The following is an 18,746-nucleotide window of genomic DNA, read 5'->3' as shown; positions in this document are numbered from 1 at the left end:
ACTGTTGTTGATGTTACATGAAGATGCAAAAGCTGGTGAAGGCAGCGAGAGACGGGACCAAAGACGGCCTGGAGAAGACCAAAGCAGCAGTGAGAAGGGGACGGTCGTATATCAAGACCCACTGTCACGGTAAGAGTAAGAACAGAACATGGACTATGGTCCTTAGTTCACACTAGTCAGTTAATTACACTGATGTATCTGGGATAAAATGCAAGCACTTTACATTGTAACAGGGGAATTATCCACTAACAATGTGTATTAACCTCCTGGGTGATGCTCATCTGATTTAAGCTGACCTCGTCTCTCCTGTTTATCTCAGAGAGGAAGTCAACCTGTTTTGAGGATGAGGAGTCGGAGCTATTCATCGAAGTGGAATGCTTCAACATGGAGCCAGTGCTCAGTCCCGTCCCTGAGGGGCTCTCACAACAACAGGTGGTGAGGAGGTGTATACTGGGCTCCATATTAGAGAGTGAGAAGAACTATCTTGATGCACTGAAGCGGATTTTAGAGGTATGTTATTTTACAGTTTATACATTTCATATAACATTTCTCTAATTTCCTCAAGGAAAAGATTTCCTACCACATCCTTATCCTCTTTATCCTCTCTTATCAGCAATATGAAAAGCCCCTTTTGGAGATTGAGCCCAGGTTGCTAAGCGATAGGAAGCTGAAGGTGACATTCTATCGTATCCGGGAGATTCTCCAGTGCCACGCCCTGTTCCAGATCGCCTTGGCGTGCCGCGTGGCCGAGTGGGACAGTCTGGAGATGATCGGGGACGTCTTTGTAGCCTCGGTGGGTTGGTGGACAAGTGTAGGAAGGATTCAGTGCTGGGGAACCCACTGTAGGAAGGATTCAGTTCCACTTTTAAGATGGCTGGAAGAGTAAACCATTTGACAGTGGTCATGTGGTCAAAACTAGTGAACAGAAACATTCCTTTACTCGGACCATGTCCTGTACTGTGCTTCACCATTGAACACAACACTGACTGAAGCGATAGTGCAAGTTTACCATGACTCGTTCTATAGGAATTAGTCCCATGATTGCACACACACACACACACACACACACACACACACACACACACACACACACACACACACACACACACACACACACACACACACACACACACACACACACACACACACACACACACACACACACACACACACACACACACACACACACACACACACACACACACACACACACACACACACACACAGCTGAACTGGGTTCTTGGAGGAAGTGCTCCACCCTGGTGTCTCCGCTGCCTAGCAACCCGGTCAGGAGTATTCAAACAAAGTCTCACCCAGTAACCCCAGTTCTCCCTCTTCCTGAGGTTTGTTACTGTTTGAAGCATGACCCCTAACCCCTGGCACCACAACACAGGAGCAGGACACAGCATCTGTGACCCATGTGCTGTGTGCCTTCTTCCTTACTGTCCTCTCTCTCTTATCCCTGGCCAGAAACAACCATCATAATACACTGTCCAACTAACAGCTTATTTTGGCCCTAGGAAGCCCCATTCCTTTGTCTGGTACCAGGTTAATTCCATTCCTGACTGTAATTGTATCGGACTCGTATGGGGTGTTGATGACTTGCTCTCTCCCCTTTCTGTCTCTCCCTCTCTCTATATCTGGGTCCCAGTTCTCCAAGTCCATGGTGCTGGATGCCTACTGTGAGTATGTGAACAACTTCAGCACAGCCATGGCGGTGGTCAGGAAGACGTGTGCCTCCAAACCCAGCTTCCTAGACTTCCTCAAGGTCAGTCAGAGCACCACTGTAAAAATATTTTTAAGTATGCTCCTGTGAAAATACAGAGATACAGCTATGCAGAATATACATCTCTGGCTCTATCCTAAACCTAACTCCGCATAGGGACCTGGGGTTGATTTCAGACTGAACAAAAACACTTTGTGGTTCTGTATTGGATTGCCCTGCACTGCATCAATCAGTAATCATTGATTGTCCTCTTCTCTCTCCACAGCAACGTCAGGACACCAGCAGTGACCGGGTCACTCTCTATGGACTCATGATGAAGCCCATCCAGAGATTCCCTCAGTTCATTCTGCTGCTGCAGGTATCTATTTCACTGTCACGTCCACACTTAGCGCCTAGAGTACATTTTACACATCTACCAGCAGAGAGCGCCACATAGTCACTACCAAAGAGCTCTGTTGTTAAGAATGCACTATGCAGAGGGAGTGTTGTGTAGTGTGCGTACTCTTGGGAAATCATTTCTGCTTCAGGTGCTTCAAATTTGATCCTCACTCATAATTATTATGACTGAGGATAACATTTTAGACTGCCCATTGGCCTTCTGAAAGAATCTAAATAGTTATAAACTGATGTTATGCCAGTGTAGAGATGCTCTGGATGTGATCGGTGCTCTGTTATATTCTGAATGTGTTATCTCTCCATGCTGTATGGCAGGACATGTTGAAGAATGCCCCAGTAGGCCACAGTGACAGGCTGCCCCTACAGATGGTATGTCATGTTACAGTATGTTATGCTATTCTGTGGTGTTCTGACTGTGATATAATGTGATACAGGACATGTTGAAGAACACACCAGCAGGCCACAGTGACAGACTGCCCCTACAGATGGCCCTGACAGAACTGGAGACCCTGGCTGAAAAGCTCAATGAGAAGAAGAGGGAGGCTGACCAGCGCTGTGAGATCAGACACATAGCCAAGGCCATGAACGAACGCTACCTCAACAAGGTATTGCTCGAACACACACACACACACACACACACACACACACACACACACACACGCACGCACACGCACACACACAGTCTTGTATAACTAACCTTGTGGGGGGACACAATTCAGTCCCATTATAAAAGAAATCCTATACCCTAACCTTAACCCCAAAACCTAACCTTAACCCTAAACCTAACCCTAGCTCCCAACACTAAAACTAACTGTAGCTCCTAACCCTAACCCTAAACTTAATTCTAACCCTAACACTAATTCTAACCTTAACCCTAAACCCCCTAGAAATAGCATTTGACCTTGTGGGGATTCACAAAATGTCTGCAGTTGGTCAAATGTTTGTTTGTTTACTATTCTTGTTGGGACTTCTGGTCCCCATAAGTATAGTTTAACATGTCCACACACACCATTGATCTTCTTCAGACCATAGGGCTCAGTGTTTGTCCTCTATAACTAGATGATATTTGAATGTTTAAACAGATTGTTTCTTCCATTGTGTGGGCGTTGAGGCCTTGACTGTAGATGTTTCACATTCTTCACTGAGAATCCATCTATCAACAAATCTGGCAATATACAGGAGATGGCTCTGAGCCTGATACGGAGGCATCAATATTCCCTACTGTCTAATTATTTGTCTGTTTGTCTGCCCACAAGAGCAAACAGCCGCCCCATGGCATCTACGGTATATTTTATGGATGTGTGCATGCTGCAAAGTGCATTAACTGTAACTAAAAACACACTGATCTGTAAACTGCATGTGCTTATACTAGTATGTGTATATTCTACACTAACTAAATGGTATCTTCATATTAATTTCACCCTTGACACGGACCAGACTAAAAAGCTACAGTAAGATCGGACAAATTGCTTCCCTGCAATATCTACAGAATGTATTTATATATTTTGGGGAGTACCTTAAATGTACATTGACATAAATCATAATTTAACCTTTGGGAAAACCATCGAGACCATATATTGTATCTGACCTCTTGGCCTCTCTCCCTCACCCATCAGCTCCTGAGTAACGGCAGCCGCTACCTGATTCGCTCTGACGACATAGTGGAGACGGTCTACAACGACCACGGAGAGGTCATCAAGACCAAGGAGCGACGCCTTTTCCTGCTCAACGACGTGCTCATGTGTGCCACGCCCAACGTCCGGTAAGACCCAAAGCACCAGCACCAGACACAGTACTCACCCTGGCCAGGGTTTCTACCCACAGATGGAGCATCCTCTCTGGGTATGATTCTGATCAGCTCCCAGTGGAGGAGCCTGTGTCCTGTAATTATACTGTGCCTCACCACACTAGCTACTGGCCACTGGCTCTGACATGAGGATCTATACGCTTTATAAAGTAGTAGTAGTAGTTTATTACATTTTTACAAGTAGGCTGTACTTGGAAGCTAAAAGCTGACTTGCAGTACACAGCACATACAGGTAAACAAATCTCAAGGTGCTTAAAAAGAAAAACAACATCAATAAAACATGTGAATAACATGAGCAACAAATGGAGCGACAGTCAATAAATAGCTTGAGCAGAGGGAGGTGCAGGTACAGGTGGTGAACAGGGGGAGCTGAGCAACCAGATCAAGACATCCGGGGGCAGGAATCTACCTCAAGGTGTCTCGCAGCCAGCGTCTTCTCTGTGCGGTAGGACACTGGAACGAGAATGATGCAGTTTGTTTTTTATCTCCCAGTGCATTCACTCAGCATACAGAACACTCATAGCTTTGGAGGAATGCTCTGGAGCAATCAATTCCTCACTGCCAACCCCCCCGTTGGATCAAGGAGGTTGTAGAAACATCCCAATATAGGCCAACGTAGTCAAATTAAAACAGCTAGCTAGTGTAACAGTATAACTTTAGACCGTCCCCTCGCCCCGACACGGGCGCGAACCAGGGACCCTCTGCACACATCAACAACTGACACCCACGAAGCGTCGTTACCCATCGCTCCACAAAAGCCGCGGCCCTTGCAGAGCAAGGGGAAACCCTACTTAAGTCTCAGAGCAAGTGACGTAACTGATTGAAATGCTAGTAGCGCGTACCCGCTAACTAGCTAGCCATTTCACATCCGTTACACTCACCCCCCTTTCAACCTCATCCTTTTCCGCAGCAACCAGTGATCCGGGTCAACAGCATCAATGTAACAGTATAACTTTACGGCGGTCCCTCGCCCCGACACGGGCGCGAACCAGGGACCCTCTGCACACATCAACAACGGTCGCCCACGAAGCATCGTTACCCATCGCGCCACAAAGGCCGCGGCCCTTGCAGAGCAAGGGGAAACCCTACTTAAGTCTCAGAGCAAGTGACGTAACTGATTGAAATGCTAGTAGCGCGTACCCGCTAACTAGCTAGCCATTTCACATCCGTTACACTAGCTAGCATTGTTAGCTAGCCATCTTGAAACGCTGATTTGCCATTCATTCTTAGGCATCAAACAAAATGTAATCCAGAGTAAATCTATACTTGTTTGACTATTCAAAAACAAAAAGTGAAATGATTCATACAAAAAACATAATGATTAAATATTTACAAAATTTACAGGAGCTCTCTGCCCAGGCTGTCAAGTGCCAATAGGGCGACATGATAACTGTAGAACCAGTCATGCATGAAGTACAGTATAAGTCTTACATTACAGTCATGACATTTTCAAAAGAATTTGCCCCGCTTTGATGTGGCATATACAGCACGTACCATACCACATACCTTACGATGGTAAATCATTTAACTTTCTGAACTTTTGTTTACCCTGATTTTGTTTACAATCCCCTCTGTATCAGTGAGGAATACACTCGATAAATGTAATATTGGTTGAAGAAACCTTTATTGTTCCCTGTGAGGAAATTCATTAATCTTCTGCCTGCATTCGTCCTCTGCCTGTCCTCCTCTGTATCCAGGTGCAGTGTTGATGGCAGTGGTAGTGGCAACGCCGCCCTGGGTCAGAAGTTCCTGCTGAAGTGGAGTGTCCCTCTGAGCTTTGTGGACGTAGTAGAGTTTGGCTCCAGTGAAGACATGGGCGACAACAGCCGCTTCACCAACCAACCCCACTCTGGAGAGAAGGTGATCATCAATGCCAAACCAAGTACGTCCCAATGATTCGCAACCACAGAGATCTGTCACAGAGGTCTGCCTGTAACCTGCTTAGTATTGGAAAAAGAGTAAGATGTGGATAAGGTGTAGTTTAGAGCCCTCCCAAAGGCCCAAACCCATCATCGTTTCTTTATGACCCCACAATGAATCATAAAGAGAGGAATGTGAGGCCTGATTTTAGGGCTCCCAGGTGGTGCAGTGGTCTACGGCACTGCATCCCAGTGCTAGAGGTGTCACTACAGACCCTGGTTCGATTCCAGGCTGTATCACAACCGGCAGTGATTGGGAGTCCCATTGGCCGGCGCACAATTGGCCCAGCGTTGTCCGGTTAGAGTTTGGTCGTGGTAGGCCGTCATTGTAAATAAGAATTTGTTCTTAACTGACTTGCCTAGTTAAATAAAGGTTAAATAAAAAAAGAACGTAAACAAAGTAATAATGCAGGAGAAGCCGAGACGAAGACAAGGGCCTGCAAACCGTGCCAATATATCCTCCAAACACCGGCTTCGAGGCATTATTCCTTTTATTCCATGGGTTATCAACATATTCAAATAATGATTGACATATTTTCATAAAAAATGTTATTTTGATGAATTTATTAATGTATTTCATCATTCCACAAGATATAGTCCCGACACAATTCTAGGGTTGCTACCCAAGCCGGATGGTTCGTTCTATCAGTTCGGTTGCTAGAGACGCGACCCTGTCGTTCAGTCTTTTTGTTCTGGATCTATGAACGTGACCCAGTCGTTCTTTCTAAATGTTCCATTGCCATACTGGCTGGCAACCTTCTTATCCCTTGCTTGCTAGCTAGCCAACTACGGCTAACTTACAGTCACATCAAAAAGTGCAGCCAGAATAACAACAGTAGCTGCATTTGCATTTGCAGCTGTTTTCTAGAGACATTTATTTGGATACATCCATAACAATGAGCTAACGAGGCGCGATTTCACCTGGCATAGAACATTTGCTCACTCGTCAGGACACTGTTGTTCAGAGGAGTTAGCCAACAACACAGCTACAGTAACACAATCACTTCAAACTGAAGCTGGAAAGACTGCAAACTAGCTACACTTCGTTTTGTTTGACCTTTTTTCATTTGAAATGTCTTTGTATATTTCCATAAAAATGATGACAGCTGATTCATGATTTCGACTGGTTGAAAAATGCTGCCTGCCCGTCTGTCTTGTCCCGACTCTCGACACGTTCATTACTATGGGACAGCTGGAGATCGAATATGAATATTGAAACAATGTTGCAAATGTTGGAGAGACAGACAACAAGGTTTATACAAATATCCGCAGTTGAAAATGAAATGTTAGTCTGAAAGAAATGTGAGAATGTCTAGATGCTTTTTACAGTGGAGATCAAGTTTATAAAGTGCCTGGCTGGGCTGATGAGACAGTGGATTGCGCGGTCAGATAGAACAGAGTAAATAGGCATTTTAACGCCATATATTTAGCCAGTGGTAAATTGTGGAATAGACATTGGCTGGAATACGGTTTTAACCAATCAACATTCAGGATTAGACCCACCCATTGTATAAATTGAAGTAATATGCATTACTCTGCACAGTGGCTGTACAATGCAGATACAGTACAGTACAAGCAGCAATACCTTGTTTTCTGCTGTGTGTAAAATCAATACAATTTCCTCTTAGTGCTGATTACGCTTCAACACCCCCCTCCCTGAAATATTGATGAGTTCTAGATGATTACTGTAATTCTTTACCAGACTGCCTGGCCAGTTCTCAGTGGGCTCAGATCAACACTACAGTACAAGCATTACATGACTCACTGATGTTACTGTTGGATGAAACATGGGGGGCTCTCCTTCTCAGATTATAGTGTTGCAGGACCACACTCAATAACAAGGAGCAAAAGTTGCTTATTAATTCATTTGACACACCAACAACAAATGTTTAGCCATCATTTTCTATGTGCCAGGCTTTCCATCTTGAACCACTGAGAGACGTTTTAAAATAGTTCCAGAGAGACTGTGGTGAGTCTTTAAACAGCCAGCTCCACTCTCTGCTGCAGGGTCACTGACTTCACGCTTTCCCCTGGCCTGCTCTGGCAGCTGCTCGGCATGGCCGCTCCTTTAAACTCCTCATTGGAAACCATGCTACCATCATAACCAGACTGTATGGTTTGTGATCATAACCAGGCAGTTGCTTTTTTAGTAAAGAACATTCACCCTGACTACAAACCAGGCGTGGGTAATGGGGAATGCAACGGTACATTAGTGTGCTTTTCATTTAGCTGGTGTTCAGGTGGTGACAGCAGTACACCCACTGGGGAAGGCATGGTGGATGCTGTAATAGCTATGGAGTAACTATGTTATTGTATGCTAGAGGTTATGAACAGAGGTGACAGTCGTTTCCTGTGCGTGTCAGGTTTTTTCCCTTACACCAAGCCCTCTGATGCAGGCTTCTGTTTGTCAGTCCCATCTGTGGTGCTAGTGTGATCTACTCCAGTCGTGTGTTTGTGTATAAAGCCAGAGAAACTCATTCCATATATATATATATACACTACCGTTCAAATGTTTGGGGTCACTTAGACATTTCCTTGTTTTTGAAAGAAAAGCAAAACAAATGTGTCCATTAAAATAACATCAAATTGATCAGAAACACAGTGTAGACATTGTTAATGTTGGAAATGACTATTGTAGATGGAAATGGCAGATTTTTTTATGGAATATCTACATAGGCGTACAGAGACCCATTATCGTCAACCATCACACCTGTGTTCCAGTGGCACGTTGTGTTAGTGTGTGTGTGTGTATATATATATATATATATATATATATATATATATATATTTTTTTTTATATATATATTTTTTTTAATTTTATTTATTTATTTATTAGTTGTATTACCGAGGGTATGGCCTACTGTACAGAGACGTTGAGCCTCTGATTACAAATGGCTTTATAGTGTAATAGCCATGCCTATTGACCCACATGCTGACAAGAGGATGAACGTCTAGCCTGTAAATGGATGTCGTTGTGCGTAAGCCTGTGTTATTTAAGAGTCCATTAGTGTTCTACTGTACTGTACTACTCTCCATCCATATTGTTAAAGCATAGGACCCAAAAACAAAACTCCCTAAATTCTATCAGCATATCGATTGTGCTACCAGGGCTGGAAAAACACTAGACCATTGTTACACTAATTTCCGCGACGCTTATAAGGCCCTCCCCCGCCCCCCTTTCGGAAAAGCTGACCACGACTCCATTTTGTTGATTCCAGCCTACAAACAAAAACTCAAACAACAAGCTCCCGCGCTCAGGTCTGTTCAACGCTGGTCCGACCAATCTGAATCCACGCTTCAAGACTGCTTCGATCACGCAGATTGGAATATGTTCCGCATCGCGTCCAACAACAATATTGACGAATATGCTGATTCGGTGAGCGAGTTCATTAGGAAGTGCATTGACGATGTCGTACCCACAGCAACGATAAAAACATTCCCAAACCAGAAACCGTGGATTGACGGCAGCATTCGCGTGAAACTGAAAGCGCGAACCACTGCTTTTAACCAGGGCAAGGTGACCGGAAGCATGACCGAATACAAACAGTGTAGCTATTCTCTCCGCAAGGCAATCAAACAGGCCAAGTCTCAGTACAGAGACAAAATCGAGTCGAAATTCAACAGCTCAGACACAAGAGGTATGTGGCAGGGTCTACAGTCAATCACGGATTACAAAAAGAAAACCAGCCCCGTCGAGGACCAGGATGTCTTGCTCCCAGACAGGCTAAACAACTTTTTTGCCCGCTTTGAGGACAATACAGTGCCACTGACACGGCCCCCTACCAAAACCTGCGGGCTCTCCTTCACTGCAGCCGAGGTGAGTAAAACATTTAAACGTGTTAACCCTCGCAAGGCTGCAGGCCCAGACGGCATTCCCAGCCGCGTCCTCAGAGCATGCGCAGACCAGCTGGCTGGTGTGTTTACGGACATATTCAATCAATCCTTATCCCAGTCTGCTGTTCCCACATGCTTCAAGAGGGCCACCATTGTTCCTGTTCCCAAGAAAGCTAAGGTAACTGAGCTAAACGACTACCGCCCCGTAGCACTCACTTCCGTCATCATGAAGTGCTTTGAGAGACTAGTCAAGGACCATATCACCTCCACCCTACCGGACACCCTAGACCCACTCCAATTTGCTTACCGACCCAATAGGTCCACAGACGACGCAATCGCAACCACACTGCACACTGCCCTAACCCATCTGGACAAGAGGAATACCCATGTGAGAATGCTGTTCATCGATTACAGCTCAGCATTTAACACCATAGTACCCTCCAAACTCGTCATCAAGCTCGAGACCCTGGGTCTCGACCCCGCCCTGTGCAACTGGGTCCTGGACTTCCTGACGGGCCGCCCCCAGGTGGTGAGGGTAGGTAACAACATCTCCACCCCGCTGATCCTCAACACTGGGGCCCCACAAGGGTGCGTTCTGAGCCCTCTCCTGTACTCCCTGTTCACCCACGACTGCGTGGCCATGCACGCCTCCAACTCAATCATCAAGTTTGCGGATGACACTACAGTGGTAGGCTTGATCACCAACAACGACGAGACGGCCTACAGGGAGGAGGTGAGGGCCCTCGGAGTGTGGTGTCAGGAAAATAACCTCATACTCAACGTCAACAAAACAAAGGAGATGATTGTGGACTTCAGGAAACAGCAGAGGGAGCACCCCCCTATCCACATCGACGGGTCAGTAGTGGAGAAGGTGGAAAGTTTTAAGTTCCTCGGTGTACACATCACGGACAAACTGAACTGGTCCACCCACACAGACAGCGTTGTGAAGAAGGCGCAGCAGCGCCTCTTCAACCTCAGGAGGCTGAAGAAATTCGGCTTGTCACCAAAAGCACTCACAAACTTCTACAGATGCACAATCGAGAGCATCCTGTCGGGCTGTATCACCGCCTGGTACGGCAACTGCTCCGCCCACAACCGTAAGGCTCTCCAGAGGGTAGTGAGGTCTGCAGAACGCATCACCAGGGGCAAACTACCTGCCCTCCAGGACACCTACACCACCCGATGTCACAGGAAGGCCATAAAGATCATCAAGGACAACAACCACCCAAGCCACTGCCTGTTCACCCCGCTATCATCCAGAAGGCGAGGTCAGTACAGGTGCATCAAAGCAGGGACCGAGAGACTGAAAAACAGCTTCTATCTCAAGGCCATCAGACTGTTAAACAGCCACCACTAACATTTAGCGGCCGCTGCCAACATACTGACTCAACTCCAGCCACTTTAAAAATGGGAATTGATGGAAATTATGTAAAAATGTACCACTAGCCACTTTAAGCAATGCCACTTAATACAATGTTTACATACCCTACATTACCCATCTCATATGTATATATACTGTACTCTATATCATCTACTGCATCTTGCCATCTTTATGCAATACATGTACCACTAGCCACTTTAAACTATGCCACTTTATGTTTACATACCCTACAGTACTCATCTCATATGTATATACCGTACTCTATACCATCTACTGCATCTGCCATGCCGTTCTGTACCACCACTCATCCATATATCTTTATGTACATATTCTTTATCCCTTACACTTGTGTGTGTGTGTAAGGTAGTAGTGTGGAATTGTTAGGTTAGATTACTGTTGGTTATTACTGCATTGTCGGAACTAGAAGCACAAGCATTTCGCTACACTCGCATTAACATCTGCTAACCATGTGTATGTGACTAATAAAATTTGATTTGATTTGATTTGATTTTGAGTGAAGTTGACCATATGGGCCATTTCTTGTTTTCCTCTCATCCTCTTACTCATTAAAATGCCAGGGGATAAGCAACCTTTCCTCTCTTCTCTCTCCTCCACTGCCCAACTGCCACCCCCGTCCCCTCTCCTCCCCAAAGCCTCTTACCCACCCGTCACCTCTCCATCTGCCCTCTACTCCCATCCACAGATGGCCTGATGGGGGCTAAAGACAGTAGACTAAAGCATCTGGACCCTGGGCTGACAGACAGGCAGGCATATTCCGAGCCAGCTGTCTAGTCCTGAGCTAGGTTAGACCCCTATATATACATCCAGTAACCTATTCCCCTTAGGAGATCCATATGGACTGGACAGCAGTCTGGTTCAGCTCAGTAATGTTAGCTAATTAAATTGGACATGGAGCTAGAATGGAAAACATTACAGTAGGGTATGGTCATTTTTACTCCCCCATATTTTGTCTATGACCCATATCATTTCTTCAATACTGATGAAATTTTCCTCCTAGTCAGTCCTCTCTGTGTGTCTGTTCTGGCCAGGCATTTTAAGTGGGAAAAACCCTCACTCTCAGCTTCTCTCCCTCCCTCCATAGTCCAGTATGTTCTGTCAAAGCAACTGGTGACCTGTCTACTAGAGGCAATGAAAAGACGGTCCAGCGTATGATGTCACAGTTTCCTGTGCTCTGCTCTGGATGTCTGTTTGCTTGCCTCATGTCTGTTGTACTTAGCTTAGCTAATTGGGACCACTAGAAGAGATGGGTCAGTTACATTGGCAAAGACTTTAAAACAATAAACCGCAACCCTTTCTTCTAGCTGACGTGACACTAGTCTAGGTCAGAGCCATCGATGAATGACTGCTCTACAGGTCAGGTTCAGCTTGTCCATGGCACTCAGTCTCATTGTGGACTATTGTCATTGTTTGTCAGAACATATAATATCTATAGTCATAGAGATGAATCATGGCCTGTAGTATTACCATGGATGACAAGCCAATGAGCATGACTGAAGCTTATTCAGTGATTCTGCCCTGACCGGGTTCCAACCACGCAAAGACATCATAGGGCTCCTGAGTGGCACAGGGGTCTAAGGCACTGCATCTCAGTGCCAGAGGCATCACTACATACCCTGACTCGATCCTGGGCTGTATTACAACCAGTCGTGATCGGGAGTCCCATAGTGCGGCGTACAATTGGCCCAGCGTCGTCCGGGTTAGGGAAGGGTTTGGCCGGGGTAGGCCGTTATTGTAAAATAAGAATTCTTTCTTAACTGATTTGCCTAGTTAAATAAAAAAATAAAAATTAAGACCAATGAGGCGGGAATATTTTAACTTCATTAGACAAGACAATTAGCTCAATAGCTTCTGCTTCTGAAGCTAGGACAAATTGTTATTGTCAACCATACACTTTTCAAATTGCTTTCAACCCAAGTCTGTAACAGTAAAACTGTTCAATGATACTCCGTGACCTGGACATATTCAGAATGGAATGATATCTTGGTACATGATGAAGAGAACGTCTCTGAATTAGCTTCTGCATGTAAACTTACAATCTGAAGTATCCTTTTCTGAATGACTCTTTCTGTCTCCAGTGTGACCACCACCTACGTGAAGTACTTAGTGCAGGTCAAACAGGGTGGAAGTTTCTCTGAGTGTCCTCTCTTGGCAGCCCTGGGGAAGAATGGAGCGGTTGCCATGGAGCTGGAACACTACGGCAGTGTGAAGGGCCATTATAGACCCCACAGAAAGTAGACTGGCAAAACCAGAGGGAGCTCCAGGAATCCTGGCGCCAGAGATTCCCATTCACATTAACCCCCTCCCAGTTCCAATGTGCTGCCTTATGAGAGTGGTAGACCACGTTTAAGTTGAAAAGTCATATGGTGAAATCATCTTTAAGAGCTTGCCTTACTTGTTAGCTGACAGTACCATATGCTGCAAATCCTACCGTACGATGACTTGTTGGCAGGCATGTCTGAAAGATGAGGAGGGTCCTCTCTGTGCTGCAGGTTTAATTTGAGTTACAGCCTTGAGAGAAGGCTATGTGCTGGCAGAACCTACAGGGGGGCTCTCCTCTTTCTCTCCCTTTCTCTCTCTGAGGAGTCTGGCTCTCTGTCTGTGTCTCTTCCTGATATACAGGCTGAGCGCTGACAAACAAAGCAGCCCATTGTCCCGAGCTGGACGCACAGAAACACAATAATACCTTACTTCACTGGCCTGTTGGTTCGGTTAGGCAGGGCACATCTACAAAGAAACACACACACGCTAGCGCAATAGAGGGAAGTTTAACGCCAGGAAACTGCCGTTAGGTAACGGTACTCATTTTCAACGCACACTCTCTCGCACGCACACACGGTTCAGAGCCATGCCAAGTTGGGAAACAGACTGACTTTGTCTGGCAGTGTGTCTTATTTTACCTCCTGCTTTCAAGGCACAATAATTGCCTTTGAGATTTGTATGGCTCATATTGTTGGGTCAGTGGGTTCATTTACATTTTAAGTCATTTAACAGACGCTCTTATCCAGAGCGACTTACAAATTGGAAAGTTCATACATATTCATCCTGGTCCCCCCGTGGGGAATGAACCCACAACCCTGGCGTTGCAAGCGCCATGCTCTACCAACTGAGCCACACGGGACTAGGTTCTACCAACTGAGCCACACGGGTTCAGATGGGATATGGGCTCAGCTTTGTGAATCAGAACTTACTACTACTACCAACTTTATTTGGTAATAACCCAGTTCTCTGTTGACAATGACATGATAGTTTATTGACTTGTTGTCATTGTCTCTCCTCTCAGATAAGCTGTACATGGGTCCAGGCCAGCTGTACCAGGACCTGCAGAACCTCATCCACGACCTCAGCCTGGTCAACCAGATCTCCAGCATGATCGGAAGCCTCAAGGGAAACTACCAGGTGAGCCACATATATAAATGTGGCCCCAAGGTTTTAATCTGGGGGTGGGGGGGGGGCTCTGGTGCACAGTAGTTTCCACAGACAGTGCTGTGTCGTGCTGGGCTGTGAGACTCAACTAGCCAGTGTTAGTGGTGTTTCTGTCTGAGAGTGGTGGGGGAGCAGAGAACAGGCCAGAGGCACACAGAGACGTGTTTCTGTCTGAGAGTGGTGGGGGAGCAGAGAACAGGCCAGAGGCACACAGAGACGTATTTCTGTCTGAGAGTGGTGGGGGAGCAGAGAACAGGCCAGAGGCACACAGAGAGACGTGTTTCTGTCTGAGAGTGGTGGGGGAGCAGAGAACAGGCCAGAGGCACACAGAGAGACGTGTTTCTGTCTGAGAGTGGTAGGGAGCAGAGAACAGGCCAGAGGCACACAGAGAGACGTGTTTCTGTCTGAGAGTGGTGGGGGAGCAGAGAACAGGCCAGAGGCACACAGAGAGACGTGTTTCTGTCTGAGAGTGGTAGGGAGCAGAGAACAGGCCAGAGGCACACAGAGAGACGTGTTTCTGTCTGAGAGTGGTGGGGGAGCAGAGAACAGGCCAGAGGCACACAGAGAGACGTGTTTCTGTCTGAGAGTGGTGGGGGAGCAGAGAACAGGCCAGAGGCACACAGAGAGACGTGTTTCTGTCTGAGAGTGGTGGGGGAGCAGAGAACAGGCCAGAGGCACACAGAGAGACGTGTTTCTGTCTGAGAGTGGTGGGGGAGCAGAGAACAGGCCAGAGGCACACAGAGAGACGTGTTTCTGTCTGAGAGTGGTAGGGAGCAGAGAACAGGCCAGAGGCAAACAGAGAGACGTGTTTCTGTCTGAGAGTGGTGGGGGAGCAGAGAACAGGCCAGAGGCAAACAGAGAGATGTGTTTCTGTCTGAGAGTGGTGGGGGAGCAGAGAACAGGCCAGAGGCACACAGAGAGACGTGTTTCTGTCTGAGAGTGGTGGGGGAGCAGAGAACAGGCCAGAGGCACACAGAGAGACATGTGTGTCTCATACACACACAAGACAGAGGGGGGCTTTTGTGGTCAATTTGGAAGAGCTGGTGTGTGGAGTCAATCTCTGCTCGCCCAATGGCATGATTGAAGGCTGTTATAGATCTAGCTTGACATTGGGCTATGGTTTAAGGGCTATGGTGTTAATACTTTATCTGTCTCTCGCTGTCTCCTTTCCATCCCTCCATCCCTCCTCTAGAACGTTAACCCTACGGTGGCCAATGACTGGGTGTCAGGTCTGCAGCGTCTCATCCTGAAGAAGGAGGAAGAGATCCGGGCTGCAGACCGCTGTAGGATCCAGCTGCAGCTGCCTGGCAAACCGGACAAGTCAGTGTCTTACACACACCACTGCTGTTTCTCTCTCACACATAGACCTCACTCCCACCACACTGCTGTCTCTCTCTCACACATAGACCTCACTCCCACCACACTGCTGTCTCTCTCTCACACATAGACCTCACTCCCACCACACTGCTGTCTCTCTCTCACACATAGACCTCACTCCCACCACACTTCTGTCTCTCTCTCACACATAGACCTCACTCCCACCACACTGCTGTCTCTCTCTCACACATAGACCTCACTCCCACCACACTGCTGTCTCTCTCTCACACATAGACCTCACTCCCACCACACTGCTGTCTCTCTCTCACACATAGACCTCACTCCCACCACACTGCTGTCTCTCTCTCACACATAGACCTCACTCCCACCACACTGCTGTCTCTCTCTCACACATAGACCTCACTCCCACCACACTGCTGTCTCTCTCTCACACATAGATCTCACTCCCACCACACTGCTGTCTCTCTCTCACACATAGACCTCACTCCCACCACACTGCTGTCTCTCTCTCACACATAGACCTCACTCCCACCACACTGCTGTCTCTCTCTCACACATAGACCTCACTCCCACCACACTGCTGTCTCTCTCTCACACATAGACCTCACTCCCACCACACTGCTGTCTCTCTCTCACACATAGACCTCACTCCCACCACACTGCTGTCTCTCTCTCACACATAGACCTCACTCCCACCACACCGCTGTCTCTCTCTCACACATAGACCTCACTCCCACCACACTGCTGTCCCTCTCTCACACATAGACCTCACTCCCACCACACTGCTGTCTCTATCTCACACACTAGGTTAGGCCCCTATGTCCTCACTCCCTCACTGTCTCCTCTCACCATTCAGGAATGAGCACAGTGTGTTACCGTCACGGTGGTAACAACTTTAACTTTGTTCTAGTCTGATCTCAGGGGTATGATTTAGTTAGAGCTCTGTGCTTTCTGCTGTGGAGCAGTGTGTTTATCTCCTCAGAGAAGACAGTGGAGCTGTTTCATCAACTCCTTCACATGGTCCCTCCTGGACCTAACCAGCACCTTGTTTACTCACACTGAGACCGCAGGGCATCACGTTTAGAGATACAACTCTGCTGCTCTCATTTCTCTCTGATCGCCCACATCTAAAAACAACATACTCCAGAGAGAGAGAGACAGAGATGGAGAGAGGGAGTGAACAGGAAGTTGCATGCCAGAGAGATCCTTCTGTGATGTGGTATTTACGTTGGCTGTTATTAGCTGTTGTAATCATTGTTGTCTTGAATTATTCGCAGCCCTGTCTGCTGTCAGAGAGCAGGATCACATGTCCCTTCAGCTGTTAGGTTCCTCTGACAGCCCTGTCTGCTGTCAGAGAGCAGGATCACATGTCCCTTCAGCTGTTAGGTTCCTCTGACAGCCCTGTCTGCTGTCAGAGAGCAGGATCACATGTCCCTTCAGCTGTTAGGTTCCTCTGACAGCACGGTGTTGTTCCTCTGTGTCATCTGGGGATGTGGGAGATATGTGGGCTGTATTCAAAATCAGGATCACTGAGCAGTTGCATAAATCTTTGAAAATAGTGCAGAAAAGTAGTGCACTGACTTTAAATAAAATCAGTATTTATTTACTCATGTTCATTCACTCCTACCATACCAACATGTTTGAATACACCCCAGTGTTACATTTCTTCTGCACTGAGTGAGCTCTGAGCATCACACTGTATAATGGATCCTGTCACTGTATCAACACTCGCTCTCTCTCTATGCCTCCCCCCCTCTCTCTCTCTCTCTGTCTCTCTCTCTCTCTCTCTCTCTCTCTCTCTGTCTCCTCTGGACAGGTCTGGCAGGCCCACATACTTCAGTGCAGTGTTCAATACGTTCTCTCCGGCCATCAAACAGTCATGGATCAGTAACCTGCAGATGGCCAAGCTGGCTCTGGGTACGTCTAATCTGGCCTCAGTCACAATCACAGACCCAATGCTCTGTTGCCGTTGGATACTTTGTGTTCCCTATTGTTTGTCTCCACTGTCTCTGTCACTTTGTAGTTCCATAGAACACTGTAGTAAGTGTATGCAGAGGGACTGCCTCTCTGCCCTTTTCCACTTGGAAACGTTCAAACTGCCCCTGGCTTCGTGGCTCACTTCCAAAATCCAGGTTCAGTTGCATATCAATGGCTATTTAAAATCTATGTTTACTGAGTGAATATCATTAGTTTCAATTCACTTTTCCAGTTCTGTGGTCCCCTCTGTAAAATGGATCATTAAGTTATATAGCCTGAATCTGGTGTATAGATTATAGAATCAGGTGTTATGTAACATATTTGGAAATATTTACCGGTTAGAATTTAGGATCGCTCCACACTGGACATAGTGTTCCTCTTTAAAAATGAAATTACTCTGGTATGGACTTGTCACTCAAACGGTTTGTGTGTTTGTGAATGTGTGTGTGTACGTGTGTGTGTGTGTGTTTGCTAACAGAGGAGGACAACCTGCAGGGCTGGTTCTTTGCAGAGGATGATGGTAACCAGATCAAGAAGCAGAAACATCCTCTCCTGCTCAGGCAGATGCCTGTGGTCATGTCCAAACTACAGGAGTTCAAGGTGGGCCTCCGCTCCCCCACACGGTCTCCTTCTCTCTGAGCCGTGGGCAAAGTTAATGGCTCCATGTACAGAGTCCACATCCCATGGCTGCATGAATCATTTGCTACAATGTCATGTAGGAAATTACTACAAACTCCATACATATGTGATGTGAAAACTGTGTCTGTTCCCTATGTCTCTGTCAGGTGGAGTGTGCGGTCCATAACCCCGAGCCCCACATCAACATAGAGAGCACAGCAGACACCCCTGCTCTGGGACACGGCTGTGTGTGGGTGAGGACACCTGGAGGTTTCATTTTCTAAAATATATACCTTTGTACAGTAT

At 46.7% G+C, this 18,746-nt stretch overlaps 1 protein-coding gene across 3 annotated transcripts in view; it reads left to right on the top strand.

Moving 5' to 3' along the window:
- arhgef10 (Rho guanine nucleotide exchange factor (GEF) 10) overlaps positions 1–18,746 on the top strand; it is a 76,387-nt gene that overhangs the window by 29,740 nt on the left and 27,901 nt on the right. For all 3 annotated transcript variants that reach the window (XM_071366355.1, XM_071366353.1, XM_071366354.1), the window contains 13 exons: positions 24–129; positions 320–510; positions 614–793; positions 1,652–1,768; positions 1,992–2,084; positions 2,557–2,727; positions 3,739–3,884; positions 5,627–5,811; positions 14,365–14,480; positions 15,700–15,827; positions 17,662–17,762; positions 18,301–18,422; positions 18,608–18,694. In XM_071366355.1, the coding sequence (XP_071222456.1) occupies positions 24–129; positions 320–510; positions 614–793; positions 1,652–1,768; positions 1,992–2,084; positions 2,557–2,727; positions 3,739–3,884; positions 5,627–5,811; positions 14,365–14,480; positions 15,700–15,827; positions 17,662–17,762; positions 18,301–18,422; positions 18,608–18,694 (1,743 nt within the window). The remainder of the gene's footprint in view (positions 1–23; positions 130–319; positions 511–613; positions 794–1,651; positions 1,769–1,991; positions 2,085–2,556; positions 2,728–3,738; positions 3,885–5,626; positions 5,812–14,364; positions 14,481–15,699; positions 15,828–17,661; positions 17,763–18,300; positions 18,423–18,607; positions 18,695–18,746) is intronic.

Source organism: Salvelinus alpinus, chromosome 25 (genome assembly GCF_045679555.1).
Source record: "Salvelinus alpinus chromosome 25, SLU_Salpinus.1, whole genome shotgun sequence".
NCBI lineage: Eukaryota > Metazoa > Chordata > Actinopteri > Salmoniformes > Salmonidae > Salvelinus > Salvelinus alpinus.
The sequence above is the reverse complement of the archived record's forward strand: the minus strand, read 5'-3'. Positions and strand labels throughout refer to the sequence as shown.